This window comes from Borostomias antarcticus, assembly GCF_949987555.1.
Source record: "Borostomias antarcticus genome assembly, chromosome: 7".
NCBI lineage: Eukaryota > Metazoa > Chordata > Actinopteri > Stomiiformes > Stomiidae > Borostomias > Borostomias antarcticus.
In genome coordinates this window covers 27,934,307-27,960,873 of record NC_140240.1, presented here as the reverse complement: position 1 = coordinate 27,960,873, position 26,567 = coordinate 27,934,307, and the positions used below count along the sequence as shown (strand labels likewise).

Genomic DNA, 26,567 nt, shown 5'->3' with positions numbered 1-26,567 from the left:
GAAACTGAATACTCATAGTTATCTAGAGGTTAGCCAGCCCGTGAGAGCTCTTAACGTTATCTAGAGGTTAGCCAGCCCGTGAGAGCTCTTAACGTTATCTAGAGGTTAGCCAGCCCGTGAGAGCTCTTAACGTTATCTAGAGGTTAGCCAGCCCGTGAGAGCTCTTAACGTTATCTAGAGGTTAGCCAGCCCGTGAGAGCTCTTAACGTTATCTAGAGGTTAGCCAGCCCGTGAGAGCTCTTAACGTTATCTAGAGGTTAGCCAGCCCGTGAGAGCTCTTAACGTTATCTAGAGGTTAGCCAGCCCGTGAGAGCTCTTAACGTTATCTAGAGGTTAGCCAGCCCGTGAGAGCTCTTAACGTTAGTTTTATGAGGGCTCAGGTCTGTAGTTCTTTATACAAGCCCGTCCCTGTGTAGCCTGGTTTCTTACAGTTATTAGCTAACGTATAATTGCCAACTGGAATCTCATAATTTTCCTCTCACTATATTGGCTGGAGGGTGTTTTAAACAAAGTAGTGTATTTTTTTTCCCCAACTATGGTATCGAACTGGGCATGCAGGATTGTGGAATTTCACAATAGGTATTGCCTACTGTCTGGTATTTTGTGACTCCCCTAATGGACAGATATATCAATGTATGAGTTGAATGTCAGTTTAAAAATCCAATGAAAATCTCAATTTTAATAAAATCATTTTTTTGCATGAAACACAGCAGTAGAGAGAGAGAGAGCGGAGATACACAGCAGCAGCCGAGAGAGAGTGGAGGGACGCAGCAGCAACCAAGAGAGAGAGAGAGAGAGAGAGTGGAGGGACGCAGCAGCAACCAAGAGAGAGAGAGAGAGAGAGAGTGGAGGGACGCAGCAGCAACCAAGAGAGAGAGAGAGAGAGTGGAGGGACGCAGCAGCAACCAAGAGAGAGAGAGAGAGAGAGTGGAGGGACGCAGCAGCAACCAAGAGAGAGAGAGAGAGAGAGAGAGAGAGTGGAGGGACGCAGCAGCAACCAAGAGAGAGAGAGAGAGAGTGGAGGGACGCAGCAGCAACCAAGAGAGAGAGAGAGAGAGAGAGAGAGAGAGAGAGAGAGAGAGAGAGTGGAGGGACGCACGCAGCAGCAACCAAGAGAGAGAGAGAGAGAGTGGAGGGACGCAGCAGCAACCAAGAGAGAGTGGAGGGACGCAGCAGCAACCAAGAGAGAGAGAGAGAGAGTGGAGGGACGCAGCAGCAACCAAGAGAGAGAGAGAGAGAGAGAGAGTGGAGGGACGCAGCAGCAACCAAGAGAGAGAGAGAGAGAGAGAGAGAGTGGAGGGACCCAGCAGCAACCAAGAGAGACAGAGAGAGTGGAGGGACGCAGCAGCAGCAGAAGTCGAGAGAGAGTGGAGGGACGCAGCTGCAGGCAGGATGTGATTCACTAAGAACATTGTATTAGTATTATTCAATTTCATAAATATATGAATATTTAAGAGGTTTAACCTCTCGTCCCCAGCAAAAATTGTGTATGCAGGCTACACTGTTATATGGTCCCTACCAATGTTGAAACCAAACCTACGCCCTTGTGTGTGTGTGTGTGTGTGTGTGTGTGTGTGTGTGTGTGTGTGTGTGTGTGTGTGTGTGTGTGTGTGCGCGCGTGTGTAGCGGAGCGACCCTCTACCTTCGCGTTGCGTTCAGACCAGTGCTAATGGCAATACGCCGACAGGAGAGGGACGGATAGAGAAGCAGCGATGAGGAGAGAGTGACATTGAGGGGAAGGAGGGAGAGAGGGGGTTGATGTTATCCTCGTTACAGATGTAAATAAAGCGCGAGGGAGCGAGCGGCGATAGAGTGGACATGATTAGAGTGGCTCGCGCAGTTATAGTCGGCTTTATGGTATGTTCGTTTGTTGTCGGAGCTGGCAAGTCGCAAGTGGCAAAATACCTTCCTCCGACCTGTGTGCATTCGAGCTATATACCATTATATCACAGTTACCTAGTTATATCTAGTGCATTCGAGCAACTGGGGGCTGAGAAACATATCCGAATTTGCGACGAGGAAGTGCGAGTTCATGCGGTGTTTTATTTAATCATTCCTAGAAGCAAGTCGCAATTTGCCACCTCCCAGTTATAAACGAACGCACCCTTACTTTCGCCGCTGTGCGTGGCGGTTGGTGAGCGCGCGCTGTAGCAGCGCTTTCTCCCGCGCTTCTGTGTTCTTGACGCGCGAGCGCGTTCTGATCGCCTCTCCCTGAAGGATCAGGTGACGTGGTGGAATAACAGGAGAGCTATGGAATAACAGGAGAGCTATGGAATAACAGGAGAGCTATGGAATAACAGGAGAGCTATGGAATAACAGGAGAGCTATGGAATAACAGGAGATCTATGGAATAACAGGAGAGCTATGGAATAACAGGAGAGCTATGGAATAACAGGAGAGCTAGACAGAGGACTGGCGGGTAGACTACTTGACTAGCTACGTACATAGGTTCACCTCTTAGGCTACTGATCCCGTCAGGGGCGGGGTGGCCATCGGGAGGTTCGGGACGACTCCCGAACGGCCGACCCATTGCGGCCGAACCGGCTGGGGGGGAAAAAAAATTAAAAATACTTTATATTATACTTATAATATAGTTCCCGGTGGCCTGGCGCGCCAACTGGCCTGGCCCGCGGTGAATGGCCTGCCCCCCCGTCAACAAATCGCGCAGCCCCCCCCCGTCAACAAATCGCGCAGCACCCCCCCCCCCCCCCGTCAACAAATCGCGCAGTACCCCCCCCGTCAACAAAACGAAACTGAAGGTGTTCCATCTCACCGCGTCGGCTCGGCTAGTGGCCTGACTGGGGCTACATTTCCCGGCAGGAAATATTCACCCAGTCCAGCCCTGGATCCCGTTCTACATTCAGGATCTAATCGATCGGGGCGGTCGATGGATCAATACAATGGAAAACAGCGGCACACTCAACGCAATACAACACAATCATTTTTCAAAGGAGATTCATCATTTTGAGACCCACTCTTATTGGAATGAGACTCCTTCACCTGATTATTCGACACCCAGGCCAGTTTAATTCGATGGAGTGCTCTGAGGTCATTCACCCCCAGAATCCAATTTGCAACTTGATAGATGCTTCATTCAGACGGTGTCTATCAGCTTTCCTCTCAACCTTTCAATGGTGCTTGAGAAAATTAGGCTTGGGCTTGTGAAAGATAATACACTTTAAAACTAAAATTAACTACACCGTTTTTGCCCACACACAGATAGGCCGTCAAACACACACACGTGCGCGCATACATACACACACATGGGGTGTGCACACACGAACAGGCATTGAGTAATGAACTTCTTGTGTGTGTGTGTGTGTGTGTCCAGAGCGTCAGAACCACGCCAGAGAGCTGGTGAGGGACGCGGACCTGTCCCAGTGGGACGCTCTGGTCATCATGTCTGGAGATGGGCTGCTGTTCGAGGTGAGACACTGTCCCTTTTACGGAACCAAATCTGCCAATCGGTCAATCACTTTACTGTTGGGACATATTATTCCAGAGGGTCTGTTGATGTCCATGGCGTGTGTGTGTGTGTGTGTGTCCAGGTGGTGAACGGACTGATGGAGCGGGGGGACTGGGAGGAGGCCATCCAGACGCCTCTGGGCGTCCTACCGGGGGGGTCAGGGAACGCCCTGGCCGCCTCCCTACACCACTACTCCGGGTAGGCGACCAGCGCGACACCTCCGCCCCTCCACAGCGTCACGCACGAGCACAGAGGCTCGGGTCGCAATCCGTCAAAAGAAGAATAATCACATCCCTTCTCGCTCCGTCTTTGGCCTGATTCGCTGTGACACAGCAGGATTTGGGAAAGCTTTTAGCTTTTAGCGTGGAAAGAACACCCCCTTCTCGTCTGTCACTTCGCACTGGACAGCCTCCAAGGAGGGGAGGAACGAGGGAAGGAGCAAAAAAGAGGGAGAGAAAAGGAGAGACGCTTCTCGGCGTCTCAGCGAGCCCTGGTCTTTGTGTGTCCGACGTCTAGTTTTACACAGTCGCGTAGTAGTACCTCCTCTCACCTTTCTGGTCCGTGCGGTGAAACCTGAAACGGGGGAGATGGACCTGTACGGCCGCTGGCTGTTTCTTTAGCCCTTCGAGAGCTTCGGCACAATCATCCAATCAGCCGCTTTCACACAATAGCCCCCCCCCCCCCCCCCCATCGCCCAGGGCAGCCGCGCACAATGTCAGGAAGGCCCCAGAGACCGCATTGCATTGTCCCCTCCTCTCTCTCTCTCTCCTCTGGGGACATCCAGAATATCTGCCACTGTGCTCTGTCACTGTGCTGTGGCCAACTGGACAGTCTAGTGCTCAGTGGTGGAGTCCGGGTCAGTGACGGTAGATGAATGTTGAGATTTCAGGATGATTCGGGAAGCGGTGTTCAGTTTGCGGCCAGCGCCCTCTGCTGGTAATGGATGGATACTAGTAGAAGCAGAATATCCGCACACTGATTTTATGCTCCCAAGGTGCTTTATTAAACGTTTCGACCTACAAGGTCTTCGTCTTGAAGCACCTTCGGAGCATAAAAACAGTGTGGATATCCTGCTTCTACTATTTGACCATTTTTTATCCTGTGCCTGTGAAATAACGTGGATGTGCGTGCACCACTGGACTACATACAATGGATGAATAATATACATGAAGTCCCACTTCAGGGACAGGAGATGTGCTAAGAGTTGAAATGGGTGTGGAAAAAGGCCTGAAACATTGAAATGAGTGTGTTTTTGTTTTCAGGAACTTAACGAGGAATTAATACAGAGACATGTATAGGTTTTTTTTCACAGGTGAGATGAGTGGCTAGGACCAAGATCAATATGGTAGCAAACTCTGTGTTGGTGAACTCCACGGAGACCGTCATTCATGATATTGACTGCAGGTTGGGCTGAAGGGTTGTTGAGGGGGGGGGGGTAGTGACCCCCCACCCTCCTCCCCCCCCTCTCCCAGCTGGGGCTGTCTTTGTTGTCTGCTCACAGTCTCGTTCTCAGCTTAATGCGCCATTCTGTCAATTGCCTCCCACTCCCCCACCTCCAACCTGGGATCCTTGTGCCTGCTCCTTTCCGATAACCCAGCACACACACACACACACACACACACACACACACACACACACACACACACACACACACACTGCTCTTAACTCATTCTGACCAGCCCCCCCCCCCCCACTGACCCCACAAATCAAATCGTTTGTATAGCGCATTTCATACACAGAGGCAACACAATTCGCTTTACAGAGAGCAATATGGGTGTGTGTGTGGGGGGGGTCCCACCCCTCCACCCCTACATATTCCAGAGGGAAGCAGAAAAAACAGTTTCACCCGGGGGCCAGAAAAGTGAGCTGTAAAAAAAAAATCCCTGACCCCTCTCAACGAGACGATCGACAAAATGTTTGTCTTTTGGCTAAGAACATATACAGATAAACATGGGCTAAATACTTCATAAGAGAGACCTGACTAACAGTAGAGTGCACAAATAGTTACAGAGATGTTGGGCCACACACAGATACACTGCACACACACACTGTCTGTGTGGAAAACTCTCACCACCAACCAACTGCTCTCTCTCTCTCTCTCTCTCTCCCTCTCTCTCCCTCTCCCTCTCTTTCCCTCTCTCTCTCTCCCTCTCCCTCTCTCTTCCTCTCTCTCTCTCCCTCTCTTTCCCTCTCTCTCTCTCCCTCTCCCTCTCTCTTCCTCTCTCTCCCTCTCTCTCCCTCTCTCTCCCTCTCTCTCCCTCTCCCTCTCTCTCTCTCCCTCTCTTTCCCTCTCTCTCTCCCTCTCTCTTCCTCTCTCTCTCCCTCTCTCTCTCTCCCTCTCTTTCCCTCTCCCTCTCCCTCTCTCTTCCTCTCTCTCTCCCTCTCTCTCTCTCTCCCTCTCTCTCTCTCCCTCTCCCTCTCTCTCCCTCTCTCTCTCTCTCTCTCTCTCTCTCTCTCCCTCTCCCTCTCCCTCTCCCTCTCTCTCTCTCTCTCTCTCCCTCTCTCCCTCCCTCCCTCCCTCAGGTGCCAGGCGGTGTCCAGCGAGGAGCTGCTGGTCAGCTGTGGCTTCCTGCTGTGTAAGGGCCTGGTGACGCGCATGGACCTGGCCTCGGTCCGCCTCCATTCCGGCGCGCGCCTCTTCTCCTTCCTGTCGCTGGCCTGGGGCTTCGTGGCCGACGTGGACGTGGAGAGCGAGAAGTACCGGCGGGTGGGCGCCGCCCGCTTCACCGTGGGCACCCTGCTGAGGCTGGCGTCGCTGCGCGTCTACCGGGGCCGGCTGGCGTACCTGCCCGCCGGGGACGGGGGGCGGTCGCCGCCGTCGTCCACGCCGTGCCCCACCCCCTCGCACCGCGCACACCACAACTCCTGCAGCTCCAACAACTCGCTGAGGGCCAAGGCGAACGAGGCGGCGCCCGCCACCGAGGGTCCCGCCGACCTCCTCCTGGCGCCGCCGGACCGGCCCGTGCCGGCCGACTGGGTGGTGGTGAAGGAGGAGGAGTTCGTCCTGGTTCTGGCCATGTACCAGTCCCACCTGGCTGAGGACCTGCTGGCGGCGCCTGGCGCCGCCCTGGAGGACAACGCCATCCACCTCTTCTACGTCACGGCGGGCGTGTCCCGCTACGCCCTGCTCCGCATCTTCGTGGCGATGGAGCGGGGCACCCACCTGGCCAACGGCTGCCCGCACCTGGTGTACGCCCGGGCGCGGGCGCTCCGGCTGGAGCCGCACTCCCCCAAGGGCGTGGTCACGGTGGACGGGGAGGCGGTGGAGTACGGACCGGTTCAGGCCCAGGTGCACCGAGGGCTAGCGAGGCTAATCGCCGGCTAGCGCCGAGCCGAGTGGGTCAACGCCGGCGAGCTAACAGATAAGGACCGCCCCCCCCCCTCCACACACACACGCTCTGCCAGGCATGTTCATGACAACAGGGGGGGGGGGGGGGGGGGGGTCATCACCATGTCGTAGCAAAGCCGCCATCCACACTTGAATTATTCCCTCTTGGAGAGAGACTGAGGAGAGACTGGCTGCTCTGGAGAGAGACTGAGGAGATACTGGCTGCTCTGGAGAGAGACTGAGGAGATACTGGCTGCTCTGGAGAGAGACTGAGGAGAGACTGGCCGTAGCCCTGAGCTAGCGCTGGCATTACGATGAACACCCCCCCGTCTGAACTCGCTTCATCACAGGCCAGTGACCGCTTCTGCTAGCAAGTGGGACTTCTATGAACTTGGAAGATCAAAAGGGCGATTTAGTTTCATCCAGCCTATTCTTAAAGGGGTAGTGTATTTTTTACATTTAGCTATATTTGTGGTCTGTCTACAATTAGGGATGGGGATCATACATTTTTATTGATATCGATACCGTTATCGAGTCTGCTTAATGATCCAGGTCCTTATTGATACCACTATCGATACTTTTCTATGGGAAAAACAAGACGGGCGGCAATACATGTTTAACAGAACTGGTTTTGCATTTATTGCTTACGAACACAGTTGGCATTTCGCCTCGTCTTTATCTTTCACTCTAGTGAAATGAAGCCAAGCACTTGACGATTAGACAGGACGTATAATGTGGGTGACCAGACACCCGATTGCCGTGTTAAGCCGGTTGTACCGAGAAATATCTGTAGAACACTAGTTTTCAACATTCACTGCCAACGGGTTTAACCACAACATAATGTGATGCTTGTTAACAGTGCTCACATGACATTTATCAAGTTAATATGATCTTGAAGTCGGCATTCCTACCTACAAGACTAAAAGTGTAGCCGAGTGTGTGCAGACCAATATGTTGCTTGCTGTCCATGATGCTGAAACTGAAATATTTGTATCATTCTGAATGAAAATGCGTTTTGGTGCTACAGAATTATATATATATATGCCTACTTGTGCGCTGGCATGAACGTGCAGTAGCCTAGCCTACACTTTTGATTGTCCCGGTTAAAATGGTCACTCGGGTGTAGGCTCGATAGCAGACCCGATAAGCTCCGACCTTATTGATTACCGGGTCTTGAGAAATTTGGAACCGGGTCCTTTTGGACCCGGGTTTTGATCCCCATCCCTATCTACAATGAACCTGAAACATAGAGACCATCATTTCACTGATTGTTCCAGTATTGAGCTAGCTGCAGTTTTTCTGCAGGCTCTCACTGGGCTACAATGGAAGTCAATGGGACATATGTAAATGTGTTGGAAAAACGATGATGAATGTGCTTTTCCATAATTTCACAATCAGTGAAATTATGGTCTCGGGTTCATGGTAGACAGACCACAAATAGAGCTAAATGCCCAAAATAGCACACTACGCCTGAGCATTTGCAGTGTGGCAAAGGCCAGGTTGATTTCCGAGCAAGCGTGTGGCTGAGACCAACAACTAACAGACACAGCTTCCTTGGCTGCTTCAATCGACCTGCTTGCTCGCGTTCGAAGACCTTTTGGAACCTCTCGAGTCGTTCGATCTTGTGCTAAGCTAGAAAGCGCGGCTTCCTTTGTTTTCCTTTTGACTTCAGTCAACAAACCAAAACCACCAGCTTTAAAAGACAGAGAGAGAGAGAGAGAGGAGGATGAGATTCCATACCGGCCTACGACCCCAGTAGCCGTGGCCCGATCGGTTCTGTTCTGTTCCGCCCTGAGGAGGAGGCGGCGCCGGTTACAGGCTGAGGTCACTCATGACTCATTGTGCCCGTTTCAGGTCCCTGGGTGCAGCCTCTCCTCTTCGTCCTTTCTCCTCCCTCCCTCCCTCCCTCCCTCCATTCATCCATCCATCCATCTATCCCTCCATCCATCCTGATCTGAGCTTTATCACTCCTGTCTGGTGCAGCTGCTGCCACACAGGGGCGGTGCAGCTGCTGCCACACAGGGGCACCCCCCCCCTCCCCCCCAAAGATCATCACCTAGGTGTCCTTATCAACATCAGGCTTCAACCCTCGAAATGATTCTAAACGTGGAAGAACCGACCCAGGATAAATAGGCCAGCCTGACGCTAGGCTAACCCTGCGGCACTTTAGCCCCGCTTACGCGGCCAGAAGTGGAACTGAACACTCGGGAATGAGAGAGACCATCACGGTCGGCGCACGGCCGATTAAACAGCACATTGGTCAGTGTGAGGAGGGGAGGGGGGGAGGGATGGAGGGGAAAGAGAGGAGGATGGAGTGATGGAAGGAGGTAGGGAGGAGTGACAAGGGGAGGGAGTATTGACTTGTTAAATGCTGCATGAGGGAGCGTGTTCCTGGCAGCCGTCCCCCTCTCTGACTCCTGAACAGGGAGGTGGGTGGGGGGGGAGTAGCTTAATGCTCTGACACTGTGAATAAAGGGAGATGTTTATATTCTGATATGTATGAGAGAAATATGTTTATATTCTAAATGTATGTGTTTTTTTTAATTCATGCCAGGGGTTGTGTTCCTGGGGGTATGGAACCGAGGTAGAATGTTTGGGGTCTCCGGGTTTGAGGACAACAATGATTTTAATATGTCTTTATTATCACTGAGCGAGTGCATATTTTGACCACTGGAACAAATGCACGCGCTCACACACTCAATGAGACCCACCGTGCAATAAGTGTCTTGTCTGTTGTCGTACGCCTGTCCTCTGTCCAGGTACGGGCATTGTGTAATTATAGACCAAAATACTTTTTTTTTTTTAAATAGCTAACCTGTGATCTCAGCTGAGCTGCCCACGAAAGCACCTTCTGTTGAAGTTTTAAAGAATGTAAACAATAGGGGTGTAACAATATATCGCGATACAGAAACGTCACAATGCGTATCGTCAAGGTGAAAACAATATTGTGATATGTTTATTGTATATCAGTGAACGCTGGTAACACACACGTCTTTTGTCTCTAGGCCTATCCATGATATTACAATAGTTAAGCTCTAAATTCACAAAGTGTATTGGAGTAGAAATGTGGAGAAATGCACTATTGGTGTGAACAGCAGCGCTACTGCAACGCTTCACACCTGCCCTTAGTGTATCGTATTGTTATTGTCAACCCAATATCGTGTATCGTATCGTGAGATTAGTGTATCGTTACACCCCTAGTAAACACCGACCTGGTAAACTGACCTTACATGACAAAAACGCAGTAGAAGAGGAGTCGAACAATCACGCGCACTGCGGCACCTGACAAACGCAAGATTAAACACTGCGGTTTTGGGTTTGACACAAACAGACCCCCTGAGTTCCAAGTTTACAGTTAGGGCTTTGTCTTAAAACGGTGACTGTAGTCTCTTCTGTCTTTTTATTTTTCAAAAAAGCCTTTTTCCTATGCAAAGTTTGCCTGTTTGGTACTTGTCAATGACGTGGCCCCTGTAGCTGTTTTGTGTGCCTTGAACGTGTTGTAATTTGTTGTGAATTTAAGTAAAGGGCACAAACTGTATTCTATGTGCTGTGCTGGATTTAAAGAGGGGCCCAGAGTTTTTCCTGCTCAGGGGAAATTCAGGGTGCCAATGACTTTGGAGCACTTTTCTTTTTCTTTTTTTACTAAGCTCATAGAAATGAATAGAATGGGAGGCATTCCAGATCGTTAATATTACAGCTTTGTTGCACAGTGCTTATTTGCTATATATTGTGGATATCTGAACCTTGAAGTGCCGCAATAGCGCTGTCGGAAACGTCCTCCAGTTTATGCACAAGCTACTGTACTGTGATTACAAACCTGGTCCATATCCTGGTCTCTTCTACCATCTTTGTAACTTCCTCCCGTTGGTAACGCCCCGTGGGAATCTGAAAGCAACTGTGAGTTTCCAGACCCTTCGCTTTTTTGCGAATTGGTTCTGGTGAAGCCAGGCTATTAAATAACCCCATTGTTCACACTTTTGAAAAACCCCACTTATGCTGTTGTCTCCCAAAGAGGCTGGGGTCGGTCGCCATTTGAAACTGCTGCTTCTTGACTGTGTGGTTGTCTTTTTCAGGTGTTGTATGGTGAGGGGGAAATGTATCGGTAGTGTTCTTTTGATCAAATCTGATTCTCTTTATTTGAGAATGAATTTAATAGATTTATTTTTCCACTTGGCAAATGTCTATTTAAAAACAATAAAAAAAAAAACATTCTATGGAGTGTTTCTTTAAATAAATGACAAATTACCCAATAGGTGTGTTTTTGTGTAATATCAATTTTGTCTTATCCACCACAAGTGACAACTTTATACTATGGTACTGCTTGAAAAGTTTAATCACCATTTTATACAGTCGTCTTAATGCACCAAAAGGAAACTAGAAAAATGACAAATTATAACGTGTGAAAAAGAAACACTCGGCAAATGTATACATCTGTACCCCAAGCACTCCATGACCTCTTAGAACTCAAGTTTCTGTTAAATATATATATATTTATATATAGTCATGACTTCTGTACAGAGAGAATCAGGCTACAAATCATGTTTATTAGTTTTACCAGTACAGGCCACTGTGGAAATGTAGACATCGTACAGTCAAGTCTTGTGTAGCCCCTTCAAAAGGCTTAAAGCAACATGTTACATGCTTTGGCTGGAAAATCTCATGAATAATAATAATAATGGTTAAATCTGAATAATATACACATACACACGGTTCATAGCTTAATGTGCTTGATATCCCGCAGTGTTTTCTTTCTCTGAGACCTAGTGAGCTTCACATATTGTTCTTGTGATTGTGGAGAGAACCCAGAAGAGAGAGAAACAGAAGGATCTAGTTTCAAACACAGCAATTTTCTGACTAAATTCTTAAGAGGGCATGTATGCACATCTTGGTTCCAAACCAGTTGTAACACATCAGTTTTTACCTGATCATGGTTCACGTTATCAGGAAAAATAGATGAGCTAGAATTAAAACATACATACACACCTCTCTTGAGTTTAGAAACACAGGAAGTTGGGGAGGACCAACCAAGGCTACAGGCTACTAGTACCAAAACCTTGAGAGCAAACCATCGTCCACAAGGACACCACAGGCAGCAGAAAGAGCACGTCGGGTGACGAGGATGCCGAGATGAGAAGAAGTATTAAACGGAAGCCTGATTGCCATGTCTGGTACAGAAATGTGATCTTAAAAAGTTGTACGGAAACAACCAAGAAGAACACAAGACAAACCCCCCAATCGTCTGTTAATTTCTTTTACATCAATCCTGTTTTTGGCTCTTTATTTCACACTCGCACTCATTTACAATGATGGCACACTGCACTCTCACCCCCGCAACATTGTCCCCTCTCACCCATTAACACTCTTATTTTAAGTGTCAGATCTTTGTTCAAGTAAAATACACCCCCCCAAATTCAGCTCACAGGTAAGCAAGCGCAAAATGAGAGCTGTTGACCTAATATCTGGCAACGCAAGAGTTTTCAAACATGTAAACAAAGACTGATTTAACTGTCCAGGAAGCACTATTAAGAGACAGGTGGGTCTGAGGTCTGGGCACTTTCTTCTTTCACAGTACTATGCCTCTGTGTGAGCAGACACACTGGAATTAACTACTGCCCCCATGTGGCCAAACAGAGAATCGAACTCTGCTTTCATAAATAACACTGGCCCTTTTCACCTATACATTAAGAGCAAAGTAATTCCCCAAAAAAAGTATATATATATATATACCAAAAAAATCACATACAATAACAGCTATGCCTAGGACATTTTGTTATAAGTGCTACGTTCTCCTGGTTTGTGGGGACATCTGTCTGATGTTGGGGACATAGCCATTCAGAATCAAATAACGCAGGGCAAGAACAAAATAATAATATTCAAGCATAGTCATCAAAATCATACAGAAACCTTTCAAAATCAAGATCAAATTCAAATGCAAATGTGGAATCGTGTAACTGTTAACAGCACGTGCAACATCAATGACAAAAGCTCTTAAACGCAGATCTGATCTGGCGCCAGTTCTCTTTCCCCACTTCATAAAGGTGATTTATGAGCAGGTCTGCGGAACACTGGTCCTAGATCTGCGGTTAAAGGAGGCAAACCTCTGCACTGAGAAAACACTGGAACGGGATGATTATGTGTTTGAGCACGTAGGCCTATATACACTGCAGGAAGCGTCGGGGCGATCGGCTTGGAACACACTGGTCCGATATCATACCAAGAACAATTCAAGTAAGGCAACATGTTGAGATGAGCTAGAAGTCATGGACGACGGAATGGATGGCGTGGTTTATACTCGTGTCATGTGCAGTGGTGTGGGAGGGGCTCCACCTCCGGCGCCTGGCGAGAGAGCAGAAGAGGAGGAGCAGGAGGAACGCAGGGGATTGTGGGAATGCTCTGGAGGGCCATTCTGAAAGACCATTCTGAAGAGGTGAGAGTTAAAAATACCCCACATGGTGTATACAGCCTAGTGGACTAGAATAGTGTGTCCTCCATATAAGCTAGTGTGTTCCTATTCCAGGGCTTAGTCATCCTCTGTATTTTAACTGTGGCAGATAGACCTCCAGAGGTGAGAATGTAAACTTTGTCACTCAATGTTGTCCGCGTGTTTTGGTGTGGAGCGTTTGGAAACCAGCAATGAAATAGTCAAAGTGAAGTGGGCAGTTTTAAAACATTCGAATATACGGTGCGTGTGTGTGTGTGTGTGTGTGTGTGTGTGTAGCAAGAGAGAGAGGAAGAGAGAGAGAAGGGCACAAAGCGAACAACTAGTAACATCTACGTTAAAACAAATCCACCCGTTAGTATGTCAAGTGGTGACCATTTTTGCGAGATTGTCCTTCAGTTGGAGAGTGCAGGTGGGCGGGAACTGGGCACGAAAGCGGTGCTAAGGGTGCCTGTGAGGGTCAAAGAACCAGGCATGCTGGGAAACGTAGTTCCTGATTTAAACCCAGCTTTCAGATCTTTCCCGGGGGCTGTCCCATTTTTTGACCCTGCAGATTTCCAGGACATCACGGCAATGTTAAGAAAAGTCTAATCCCCCCCCCCCCCCCCCCCCGATCCAATAGACAAAAGCTAGGAGGAAATTTGTGCAAAACACCCATTTTGTGGCGACAGTTCCCAAAAAAATGAGGCAAGTTCCATTACACTGCTGCCCTCGTTCACAGCAGTTAAGGGCAGCGAAGAGGGCGGTCAATGGCACCTTTACGTTAGACCCAGATTCTCAGTGTCTCTCTACTCCATTCTCTTCCCTTGCAGTCAAGGCCTCGAGGGGGCCAAGGTGGGCACAAGCGTGACATGTTCCAGTCTTCCTTCCAAGTCTGTGAATCCCCAAATGCTCAGAATATCCTTTAAAGGAGAGGGGAGGGGGGGGGGTCCCCACAATGTAGGGGGGGTCCCCACGGGGTAGGAGTAGGTGCAGCCTGGCGTCGGTCCCTGTTGGACCAGATCAACACCCCCCTCCCCTCAACACCCCCTTCACATCTGAGCACAAGTGGACTCTGAGGCGACACTAAAGAAGAGCAGATGAGACAGATGTCACAAGTCAAACACTCGACACAGCGACACGTTAGCTTTCCCTAGAGCAACAACACATCCAGCGGCCCGGCGTGGGGGCGTTGTTGGCGGCGGGGACTGGCAGAAGGGGGGTGTAGGTGGGCAGGGGTCCGTGATGAGGGGGGGGTTGGGCGAGTTAGGGGCACAGTGCAGCTCTGGGGGGGGGGGGGGGTTTGAGGGCTCCAGGGATTGAGGACGGGAGGGGAGGGGGGGGGGGGCGTTTCGGGAAGGGCGGCGTATCGTATCAGAGGTGGGGAGGGGGCCGGGGGGGGAGGCACTTACTTGTCCTCGCCGTGCTCGGGGATGCCGGCGGCGGCGAGGGCGGCGCGGTACTGCAGCAGCACGCCGCGCACGCTCTTCACGAAGCCCTTGGACAGCGGGAACAGCGGGAAGCCGATGTCCGGGTAGCCGCCGCGCTCCGGCAGGAAGCTCCGGTAGCTCTTCCTCCGCTTCTTCGGCCGCACCGCCGGCTGGCCGCCGGGCGCCGCGTCCGTGGATGACGCGGGCCGCGCCGCGGCGGCGCCGGCCTCGGGCCCCGCGGCCGCCGCCCCGTCGCAGTCGGAGCTCTGGCTGAGCTCCTGCTGGGAGGCGGCGGTGGTGGAGGGGCTCAGGCCCGAGTCCTCCAGCTCCTCGTCCCCGGCGCACTCGGGCTTGCTGGGGCTGCTGTGGGCCATCGCCACGGGGCCCGGCCCCAGGGGCAGCTGCTCGTCCAGGGGCTCCACCGAGGGGCGCCTCTCCTTGGAGGACTGCGGCCGGGGCGCCGGGCCCCTCTCGGCCGACTCGTGGAGCTCCAGCCAGAAGTCGAGCCGGTGGACCAGCCTCCAGCCGCTGGAGGCGAAGTGCTGGCGGATCTCCTGCTCGAACACCTCCACGGGCGACTGGAGGAGCAGGGTCATGGACTGCACCATCTTTATGAGGGCCATCTCGTTGTAGCAGCGGCTGTTCTCGTAGCCCTCCTGCAGGCCGCGGTCGCTGTCGAAGCCCGCCTCGTTGTAGTACGGCTCGTTGACCAGGATCAGGCCTTGGGAGAGCGAAGAGACACGCGCAATATATATGTGATTAAATGTGGCACTGAACAAAAACCCCAAACTCTTAGAGGTCATTCGAAAACACACTTTTACTCCATTGTGTGTGAAGAGTATACTGTAGCCACTATCCCCAGAACATGTATAAAAACAGGTCAAGGAACATCATTACACGAAGATGTAATTTTCTAAACGTTAGTCTTGATAATCTGCACCTAATAAACGGCCTCAAATGCCTCGTGTGCTCCAGTGATTCCTCTTTCAAGGTCAAGAAACATCTTTGTAGAACAGTACGCTACGGAAGCAGAGACATTTGTTATCCTCACGTTTTGAGATTAATTTAGTTGGCAGGATGGGGAAGGACTTAAACCACGGAGTCTTTGGCATCTGTCAGTGTCATCTGTCTGACACGTCTTGAGAGAGATCCTCAGTGATCGTGTGTGACACACTGCAGCCTGAGGCCCGAGACGAGCAAATGAAAACATGAAAGGAGAACTGCTGTGTGTCTGTGAGAGTGTCAGTGTGTGTGTGTGTGTGTGTGTGTGTGTGTGTGTGTGTGTGTGTGTTGATGCTGCTATAGCATCAGTTATACCTAAACTGGAGAGTATTTCTTCATTGAAAGAAGAGCAAAGAACGGCACTTAAGGTTTTTCTCGATTGAAAAGTTTTCGCTCTTCCACATATGGTTCGTTGATCTGATTGGTTGAAGTTAGCCCGCGATAGATAGTGATAGGACAGATGGCTCAGCTAATCACCTGTCAAGTAAGTGCCTGCCCTTTTCCAAACGGTTTTCCAAGGACGACTTTCCAGATGGTGCAAGTAACCATCTGGTGCGTCAGGTTAGGCAGGGCTGCGCTGTGTGTAAGTTCAGAGTCTTCGTGTCTAAATTGGGAGTTTGTGTGTCTAAATTGGGACTCTGTGTGTCTGAGTTGGGAGTCTGTGTGTCTGAGTTGGGAGTCTGTGTGTCTGAGTTGGGAATCTGTGTGTCTAAGTTGGGAGTCTCTGTGTCTAAGTTGGGAGTCTGTGTGTCTAAGTTGGGAGTCTGTGTGTCTCAGTTGGGAGTCTGTGCGTCTGAGTTGGGAGTCTGTGTGTCTGAGTTGGGAGTCTCTGTGTCTGAGTTGGGAGTCTGTGTGTCTGAGTTGGGAGTCTGTGCGTCTGAGTTGGGAGTCTGTGCGTCTGAGTTGGGAGTCTGTGCGTCGGAGTTGGGAGTCTGTGTGTCGGAGTTGGGAGTCTGTGTGTCTGAGTTGGGAGTCTGTGTGTCTGAGTTGGGAGTCTGTGTGTCGGAGTTGGGAGTCTGTGTGTCTGAGTTGGGAGTCTGTGTGTCTGAGTTGGGAGTCTGTGTGTCTGAGTTGGGAGTGTGTGTGTCTGAGTTGGGAGTCTCTGTGTCTAAGTTGGGAGTCTGTGTGTCTAAGTTGGGAGTCTGTGTGTCTGAGTTGGGAGTGTGTGTGTCTGAGTTGGGAGTGTGTGTGTCTGAGTTGAGAGTCTGTGTGTCAGCCGGTTCCACTCACCTTGGATAGAGATGAGCACTTGCAGCAGGCTGGACTTGCTGGTCCATCTCTCTGTGCCCTGCAGATACACAAAAAGGCCCAAAAGTCACCCTCTATATTTAAGCAATTGACCACGAGAGGCAGTGGGTTACAGGGGATTTTACCACAGCTACGGGGCGTTGTTAGGCCCGACGCGATAGTGTGTGTGTGTAGAATACTAGCAGCAACAGCAATGATAGCCTGACAGGTTCAATGCAGAAAAATTGGAAGCTACGTCATCTTCGACTACGATGGACAAGGCAGAAAGAGTGTGTGTGTGTGTGTGTGTGTGTGTTCTCACCTTGCCGATCCAGGTGCCCAGCAGGCTGACGCAGACCTTGCCGTTGTCGTAGAGGTTGGGGTTGAGGCGCCCGCTGCACTGGGACAGGTAGCGGAACAGGGGGGGCACCGCCGGGTAGATGTTGGGCAGCTGGATGTCGAAGAGGAACAGGCCGTCCTCGTAGGGGGTCCGCGTGGGACCCTTGATCAGGGCCGAGAACAGGTCCTACGGAAGGAGGGAGGCGGACGGGAGGGTTTTAATCCGAATGAGTTGAAATCCTCACTGCTGCCTGTCCACCATCACGAAAACCTGCACTTTGCTCAGAGTCAAACCAAAAGTGGTTAATAAGGATGAATTAGAAGTCGACTGATAGTGGATTTTCAAAGGCTGATATAATAATGATAGTTTGGAGCAGGAAAATGATGAATTAATCCGAAGCCGATTTAAAAAATTACCAAAATTCAAATATGTCAAATGTCGAATAAATTAAATACCTAAATAAATAAATATGGATCATCAAACTGCCCCAATACTTTTGTCCATATAGTGTATATTGTGACCATGGCCGTGAGAGAGCGAGGACCGTGGGCAGTGGAAGCGTGATCCTACCATGCGGTCCTCGAAGGTCTTCACCATGATGCCGTCTGGTAGCGAGGTGGCCAGGAGGGCCATCTCCTTCCTCACAGTGCTGAAGAACTTCTTAGCCTCCGCCGGCTGGAACTCCATCTTCTTGAAGGTGTGCGTTTCTAGGAAGAGGAGCAGAAAGGGATTTAGGGTTATGGTTAGAGACACAGCGAGATTGAGTTGGCTTCTATAGTTTGGGTTTGGGGGGGGGTTTATGTCAAGTTAGATGTAATTGGCAATTCCAGGAGTGAAAATTGATGGATTAGCCAATTCTAGCTTCCACTTATCCAATCACAGAAAGGCGCAGCTACCAACTATGAGAAGAGGTGAGAGAAAGGGAGGAACGAAGAGGGGAGGAAAGAAAGGAAGAGGGAAGAAAGGAGGGAAGGAAGGAAGGAAGGAAGGAAGGAAGGAAGGAAGGAAGGAAGGAAGGAAGGAAGGAAGGAAGGAAGGAAGGAAGGAAGGAAGGAAGGAAGGAAGGAAGGAAGGAAGGAAGGAAAGATTTCATCCCAACATTCCCTACCTGGAGCCCACTCCAGCACGGAGAAGACCTCCCCCCTGGCGCTGGTGAAGGTGACCCCAGGCTTGCCGCCGCTCTGCTGGCACAGGACGGGCGTGTCGCTGGGCCAGTCCGGCGCCCCCACCGGCGTCTGGGCCTCCTGCTGGGGCCTCTCCTCCCCCGTCTTCTCTCCCGCCTCGGCCCCGCCTCCTCCTCCTCCGCCGGCCTCCACCACCGCCTCCATCTTCTCCTCCTCCACGATGGCCACGTTGTCCAGCGTCTTCCGGAGGTTCTCCTGGAGCTTCTTGAGGTCGTCCAGGAAGCGCTTCTCCTTGGTGGGCTTCTCGGGCTTCTCAGGCGGGGCGGGGGCGGCGCTGGGCGGGTGGGCGGCCGAGGCGGGCTCGGCGGTCGTGGGCGAGGTGGGCGAGGCGCCGGTCCACAGCTGCTCCACCGTCATGTTCTTCAGGCTCTCCAGGATCTTCAGGGCCTCCTTCAGCTCGCGGAAGCCGCGTGGCGCGCCCTCCTTCCCGGGCTTGTCCCCGACGCCGCCGCTGCCATCGGCCCCCGCCACTCCCGGAGTGGCCCCTCCGCCGGCCGGGCTAGCCCACTCCGGCTCCTCCCCCCCTCCGGCGGAGGGGGTCTTGGCGGGGGTGGCGCCCTCGTCCGGGGGGAGGATGAGGGGCGTTGGGCCGGCGGGCGTGGCGGCCAGGGTGGCATCCGCGGCGTTCTCGGCGTTCTGGTCGTCCTCGGTGGGGCCGTTGTCGGTCTCCCAGCTGTCGCTCTCGTCCTCCCACTCCTCGGTGGACAGGCCGCTGCTGGTCTCCTCCACCGAGTCGTAGTCCGTCTCCTCGATCTCTGACTCCACGTTGTAGAGGTGCTAGAAGGAGAAAGAAAGAGAGGGAGAAAGAGAGAGAGAGAGAAAGAGAGAAGAGAGAGAGGAGAGAGAGAAGAGAGAGAGAGAGAGGAGAGAGAGAGAGAGAGAGGTGTATCAAACTCTTGTGAGCATGTGTGAGTGTGTTTTGGACATTTGGACAAAATAGTTCCCTGCAAATTCTCACTTTTAAGAAGTGTTTTTTATTCATTAGCACAGAGGGACTACAACTCCCATGGTTACCTGGGGCAGGACGATGGTCATGGAGTTATCGGCCCACACCACCTCCACCTTGCTGCTCACGTCCACCCTGGACACCTGGCCCACGTACGTCTGAGAGCACACGCACAAACACGACGACAAACGTCCTCGTCAACAACATCGATGGTCTTGCACCACGCGGACAGTCTACGATCTCTAAAAAAGACACGAAATTTGACGCCTTTCCTGCAATACATAGCGTTTTCTCCGGTTTTCTCTGAACTGCGCCCCCCACAGGCTATGCGAGTAAGTGCACTGTCGTACTGTCGCAACGTTATCAGATTGTCTTTTTCTTTTTCTGGCTTCCTCCGTGATGTTTCGCTTCGGTTTTCTCACCTCCGCCATGATATCATTAAGCTAGAAAACGCATGATATCCATAGACGCCAGAATAGTTAGCTACTACTGTGTTGTTTAAGCACAACGTTGCGCATGCGCACTTCGATTGAATGCTGCGTCCCGGGGGCGCGAGTTTTAAAAGGTAATAAATGTCAATGTATTATCTTTCTGAGTCACTGTTTTGACCATTCTGTTTACTTTTAGTAAATCTAATTGGAGAATTAGCACCAGACATGTTTGTAAAGGTCCAAATATCGCGATGTATTACTATGAAGTAAAGTGTTTTTTTGTTTTTTTTACCTCGTTCTCGCCGTCCGTGTTCTGTCCGTTCTCCGAGTTCCCTATGCGGATGACGATGTCGGTGGTTCTGAAATGGAAGTCCGGGTGGTCGGCGATGTCGTACACGCTCACGTCCTCCTCCTCCCCTATGACCTGGAGGGGCGCCCGCCAGGAGAGTCTTTCGTTAGAGTCACACTACCAAATATGGGGCTGCAGGCGGGTTGCCATGGTGACTGAGCCAGACAGAGGTAGAGACGCACCCGCAGACGAGAGACGCACTCCCTTCCAGACACACACACAGCCACTCACACACACACACTTCTAAACACGTAGACATCTACATTGGCACATGTGCGCGCGCACACACACAGACACAAACGGACAGAAATACATTCTCACGCACGCACACACACTACATCAATACACGGACCGAAAAACTAATCCCAGACTCCATCCACACACACACACACACAGAAACACACTCCCATACAAACATACACACACCTACATCGACACACACACACACAACTACATCAACATACAGACAGAAACAAACTCCCAGACACAAACCTACATCTACCTACACACACACACACACACACACACACACACACACACACACACACACACACACACACACACACACACACACACACACACACACACACACACACACACACACACACACACACACACACACACACACACACACACACACACACACACACAGTGTGTCCTGGCTGACCTCCACATCGTCGCTGCTGGTGTTGAGTTTGATCCACTTGACAACACACGTCCTGCCCTTGTGGTCACCAGACTGGATGACCCCGTACACGCCTGGGTCCTGAGAGGCCTGGGCTGGAGGGGCAACACACACACACTCAGTCAGTCAGGAATAAACACACACACACATTCAGGAATAGACACACACGTCAACAAGACAGGAGATGCTGGTGGACTTTGGGAGGAAGCAGGAGAGGAACTACACCCCTCTAATCATCAACAGGACCCTTGTAGAGAGGGTGGACAGCTTCAAGTACCTTGACCTCCAGATCACCCAGGACCTGACATGGTCAACACACATTCAGTAGACACTGTGGTGAGGAAAGACTGAAGCTCCTCGGACTACTGAGGAAATCCAGAGCGTCCCACCAGATTCTACAGAGCTTCTACTCATCCACGGTGGAGAGCATCCTGACTGGGAATATCACCACCTGGTTTGGGAACAGCAGCTCTCAGGATGGCCAGGCCCTACAGAGTGGTACGGTCAGCTGATCGTGCCTTGGGGGGGGGGGGGGGGGGGGGGGGCACTCCCCCACCTCGAGGACATCTACACCAGGAGATGCAAGACCAAAGCCAACAGGATCCTGAAAGACCCCAGCCACCCAGGAAATGGACTGTTCTCTCTGCTAAGAGATACCGCACTCACATGGCGAGCACGGAGATGCTCAGGAAGAGCTTCTTCACGCAAGCCATTCAGGACCTGAATGATGATCTAGACCATCTAGTGTACATACAGTAGAATATCTAGTGTACATAACCTAACCACATGCAAATGTCAATATACCACTCCCCTGGGATTATTTATTGTAGCTACAGCATGTGCATAACACCCCCCCGGTTTATTTATTTATTCAGATCCATATCCTATTCACCTGTCACATTATGATATAAATAACTTGCGCACAGCACACAGAGACAGACACAGACGCTGTACACAGTAAAACAAACGACCACACACACACGCACGCAGCACACAGACGCACACATTGTACAAAAATAAAACAAACAACCACGCACGCAGTCACTTTCCGAGCCAAGCGACGGATCACCAGGGACGCACAATAGAAGAGCCTTGTTTGCCTAAAACAAGCCGTTACCGTCCAAAAATAACCTCTCTATATCTAGACCGCTCCGTACAGACACCTCCGCTTGGCATACTTTGAGAAAACGCCCTACATACGAGCTCGCCGCTCGGCTAGCGACTCACGCCGTTTGTCGACGACGAAGTCTCCGGGGCAGAACTCGTGGTTGTCCAGGTGGTGGACGGGGATGAGGTCGTTGGAGCGGATGCCGTGCTCCACGCGCCCGTCCTTCCACATGACGTCGGCCGAGGTCTTGGTGGACACCACCTCCACCGCCACCCTGCGCGCACACAGTATCTCAATTACATTTCTTATATGTTTGTATCTACATTACATTACAGTCATTAAGCAGACGCTTTTATCCAAAGCGACTAACAATAATTGCATTTAACGTAGGAAAAGCCAATGTACTACTACTTGACAGAACTCACAAGAGCATCTTCTTTCGAAAACAAGTGACTAAGAGCATAATCTAGTGCTGAAGGCAAAGTGCATGAATCAATCTGAAATACAATAGGTGCTTAAGAGGGAGGATCGTTGTAGTACTTCTTGAAGAGGTGAGTTTTGAGCCTACTACGAAAGATGGGGAGCGACTCTGCACTCCTGACGTCAGTGGGCAGTTCGTTCCACCACTGCGGGGCCAGGACAGAGAAGAGCCGTGACCGTGGGGTCAGGACAGAGAAGAGCCGTGACCGTGGGGTCAGGACAGAGAAGAGCCATGACCATGCCGATCGACCACAGGGGCCCTGAGGTAGCAGAGCTATCGGCCGGGAAGGGGTACAGGGTTTGACCATGGCCTGGAGGTAGGAGGGGGCTGTTCCTTTCATTTCCCTGTAGGCTAGTGCCAGAGTTTTGAACTGGATGCAAGACGTTACCGGGAGCCAGTGTAGGGAACGGAGAAGGGAATTTGTGTGGGAGAACTTGGGGTGGTTGAACACCAGGCGAGCAGCAGCTTTCTGGACAAGTTCCAGGAGTTTAATGGCTGACGCCCGGGCCCCAGCAAGGAGGGAGTTGCAGTAGTCCAGGCGGCACCCAGTTTAAAACTCTGGCACTCTTCTAGAATTCTAGCACTATTCTGGCACTATTGTATTCTATCTATTTTATTGTAAGCTTGTATTTTAGTTTATCTAGTCTTGACTGTGTTGTCTTTTGTATACTGATGCTATAACGGTACAATTTCAATAAAGTCAATAAAAGTACTACCCACCCCAACCTCTGGTATAAGTTAGAACTGGTACGGCAGTCTAATTAGTCCCAAAGAGAGACTCAGTTCAAGTTCAAATTCAAGGTCTCTCGCACTCATCCATCTACCTACTGACCCCAACCTGTGGTATAAATTAGAACTGGTGCGGTAATCTGTTCAAATTCAAGGTCGGTCTCTCTGTCCGTCTCCGTCTCTCATCAATCATCTGTCATTTCTCTCTTTCCAATCTGGCTCTCTGTATGCCCGTCTACTTAATTCCCCATCACTCTCCTCTACCTCCCGCCATCCATCCATCCATCCATCCGTCCATCCATCTCCGTGTCCATCCAATTCCCTCTACAGCCCAATCTAATTCAATCCCTCTACGTGTCCCTCCCTTTCTCTCTCTCTCTCTCCCTCTCCGCCATTCTCAGTTCATACACAGTATCTCAGCCCACTTAAAGTCAAAGTCTACTTTATTTATATAGCGCTGCTCATACAAACAAATGGAGCACACAGTGCTTCGCAGAATAATTAAAAACAGTTAAAATAGTAGAAAAAAATAGAAAATGTAGCGACACTAAGCGACGGAGACTAGATTTGTGTGTGCCGGCTACGCTCAATCACTACCTCTGACCGGGCGGCCATTTCACAGTAGGCTGATGGGGGGAAAACATTGCAAGCTCACATCACACCCTGTTCTAGCTATACATGAAGAGTGTTTGTTTTAGCACAATTTACCCTTAAGAATAAATAAAGTATCTATCTATCTATCTATCTATCTACCTATCTACCTATCTAGGTGAAGGAGGTACAGGAGGAACGAAGAAAATGAAGGAAAGACGGAGCAGGAGGAAATGAAAAAGAACAACAGAATGAACCCAGACCCACCCGTCCCCGGGGCTTGAACCCAGACCCACCCGTCCCCGGGGCTTGAACCCAGACCCACCCGTCCCCGGGGCTTGAACCCAGACCCACCCGTCCCCGGGGCTTGAACCCAGACCCACCCGTCCCCGGGGCTTGAACCCAGACCCACCCGTCCCCGGGGGCTTGAACCCAGACCCACCTGTCCCCGGGTTTGAACTCGCGGGAGAACTTGGTCCTCTTCTTCTTGTGCTTCCTCTTCAGGTTGCGGATGGAGAGGGGGATGCTCTTCTTCCTGCCGGTGCCCAGGGCACCGCTGCTCTGCGACGACGCGGTGGAGCTGGCCGACGACGTCAGGGAGCTGGTTTCGTCCGTGTCGTCCGCCGCCTCGTCGTCCGCGTCCTGCTCCCCGGGCTCCATCCCCGAGCCGTCCTGGAAGCAAGGCGCGGCGGCGGGCTGCTGGACGCGGCCGGAGGGTCCTGCGGGAACGGGGACGGGTCCGTTGCTGGGGCGGGGGGCGTCTGTGTGGTTGGGGGGCTCGGCGGACGAGGAGGCGTGGTCGGGGTTGTGCTCTACGGGGAACGCGAGGGGCAAAACGGTTGAAAAACTAGATTAGGGTTTATATTTGGAGTGGAGTTTAAATGCAAGCTGTATGCTTTGGCTTGAGACGGAGCAGATATGAGGAGCACTGAAAAATTGATCTGTATATATATTCTATTCTATTTAACCTTTCAAATCATTAAGAACTAATTCTTATTCATGCTGGCGGCCTGGGAAGTGACAAGAGCCAGTTAAAGGGAAAGGGAGGTAGGCTAGAAGATAAAAACACAAAAATACATCAATAATAACGACACAAAATATATCAACAATGGCAGCTAAACATAAAAACGGATGCAACAATAATAGCAACCAAACATGCACATGTGGACACAAGCAAACAACAAACAGTAATGGAGATAAGAGAGAAGACGTACTGTACAGTATGACTGATTAAATCAAAAAAGTCTGAACACATCACTCCTATTTTATTGTCTCTTCACTGGCTCCCAGTGAAACAAAAAATAGATTTTAAATGGTTACTTATTGTTTTTAAATCTAGGAATGGCTTAGTTCCTTCCTATGTTTCTGACATGCTCACTGCATACGCACTGACCAGATCCCTTAGATCATCAGATTAATGTCTCCTCTCTAAGCCTTTTATAAAAACTAAATCAGTTTATTTCCGTTCCTTTATCGTCTCATGTACTGTAATTACAGTACCTTTGCATTTTCTGTATTTACTTTAAAGCACATTGAGTATATTCTTGTCATATGAAATGTGCAATATAAATATATTATTTACATATAACGATAGAAATTTGACTTGACTTGTGGGGACATTACATGGAGGAGAAACAGTGGCAGGAATCAGTGAAAATGTCTGAGATGGCATCTTTAAAGGCGGAAATGGAGACGAGTTTGTCGGGAGATGAGTTTGTCGGGAGGGGAGATTCGATTGTAACGTCAATGCTGATGCGTAACCGTGACAACCGTAGACAACAATCGCAACATGGATGGAAGTGAAACAGTAATGTAATCGTAGGAGGCTACTGAAAGGGGGGTAGACTGCTTTGTTTCTAATACCAACTACTACCAATATTCCTCCAAGTAATGAGTTCCCAGAAGTTCTCGATACGGCACCTTCTCAAGTCGCATCGTCCGAACGGCACAGCTGGACGATGCTTGACGACAGCTTGACAACGGCGTGAGTCCCACTCTTGGTGCTGATTGGCTGATCGTTATATAACCCGCTGCGCTCATTCGTCAGTTATTATTTTTTTACTCTGAGAATCAGCTGTTTTACCTAGCAACACCAGACCAAGGATCAGTCAACTTTGGAGGCGGATTCAAACGTCTGGACCCAGGCTAATGTCCGACAGCTTGTGTGGCCTTTATTCCCAGGCAACGAGACGAAAGGCCGTCAGTTGCAGTCGTAACTAGGTAATCTTGGCGCCAGGAGGCTTTTTTTTTGTTGCTGTGGTAGCAAAGACAAATATGGATTAATTTGATTTTTATCCGTAGTTTTCTTAAGGTCACAGCTTGATCACAGCACTAAAAAGGTCTGAACTTAAGCCACGCATTGTCGATGGTGGAGACCAGGCCAACTCTATACCAGCTCATATAAGAACGCGCGAACGTTGAAAGGTTTCAGAACACGCTTCTCCCTCATGGTGACGGGTAGTTTGCCAGGGGAGCTTTTGCGAACGCAGGCAATGAGACAGCGGTCGCTGAGATCATTGCAAAACACAAGATTTTCAGCTCGGTATGCTGTTTTTCGTAAAAACAAAAGAAAAAGCAAGCAAAAAAAAACAGCCTCCTTTTCTGGTTCCTTTTCTAATTCTGAGTGTAGGTATTTTGAGGTAGTGAGAGAGTGTGCGTACCCTCCAGGCTGTCTGTCTTCTCTGCTGGCTGCTGGCTGGCACCTTGTGAGTCCACGTTCTCCGACTGGCAAGACGGGGCCTTTTTGCCCGACTCTTTCTTGAACATTCGTTTCAACTGCAGGGGAACAAGAACACACGGCGCAGAGGAAAAGTTCGGGGAGAACGTCGAGGAACGCAGCCACCTTGTTGCGG

The 26,567-nt window shown here is 50.6% G+C and overlaps 2 protein-coding genes across 2 annotated transcripts in view; one reads left to right on the top strand and one right to left on the bottom strand.

Moving 5' to 3' along the window:
- LOC311311787 (sphingosine kinase 1-like) overlaps nt 1-6,791 on the top strand; it is a gene marked incomplete at both ends in the record, with an annotated part of 24,411 nt that extends 17,620 nt beyond the window's left edge. The window contains 3 exons of the mRNA XM_084441554.1: nt 3,332-3,426; nt 3,549-3,664; nt 5,990-6,791. Of these exons, the coding sequence (XP_084297680.1) occupies nt 3,332-3,426; nt 3,549-3,664; nt 5,990-6,791 (1,013 nt within the window). The remainder of the gene's footprint in view (nt 1-3,331; nt 3,427-3,548; nt 3,665-5,989) is intronic.
- A 7,829-nt stretch (nt 6,792-14,620) lies between these two features.
- ube2o (ubiquitin-conjugating enzyme E2O) overlaps nt 14,621-26,567 on the bottom strand; it is a gene marked incomplete at its 3' end in the record, with an annotated part of 29,881 nt that continues 17,934 nt past the window's right edge. Inside the window, exons 9-19 of the mRNA XM_084441271.1 lie at nt 26,376-26,490; nt 24,158-24,527; nt 22,034-22,188; nt 20,789-20,901; nt 20,065-20,196; nt 19,410-19,499; nt 18,320-19,172; nt 17,782-17,918; nt 17,194-17,397; nt 16,875-16,932; nt 14,621-15,363 (exon numbers count right to left, since the gene is read on the bottom strand). Coding sequence (XP_084297397.1) covers nt 14,621-15,363; nt 16,875-16,932; nt 17,194-17,397; nt 17,782-17,918; nt 18,320-19,172; nt 19,410-19,499; nt 20,065-20,196; nt 20,789-20,901; nt 22,034-22,188; nt 24,158-24,527; nt 26,376-26,490 — 2,970 coding nt within the window. The remainder of the gene's footprint in view (nt 15,364-16,874; nt 16,933-17,193; nt 17,398-17,781; nt 17,919-18,319; nt 19,173-19,409; nt 19,500-20,064; nt 20,197-20,788; nt 20,902-22,033; nt 22,189-24,157; nt 24,528-26,375; nt 26,491-26,567) is intronic.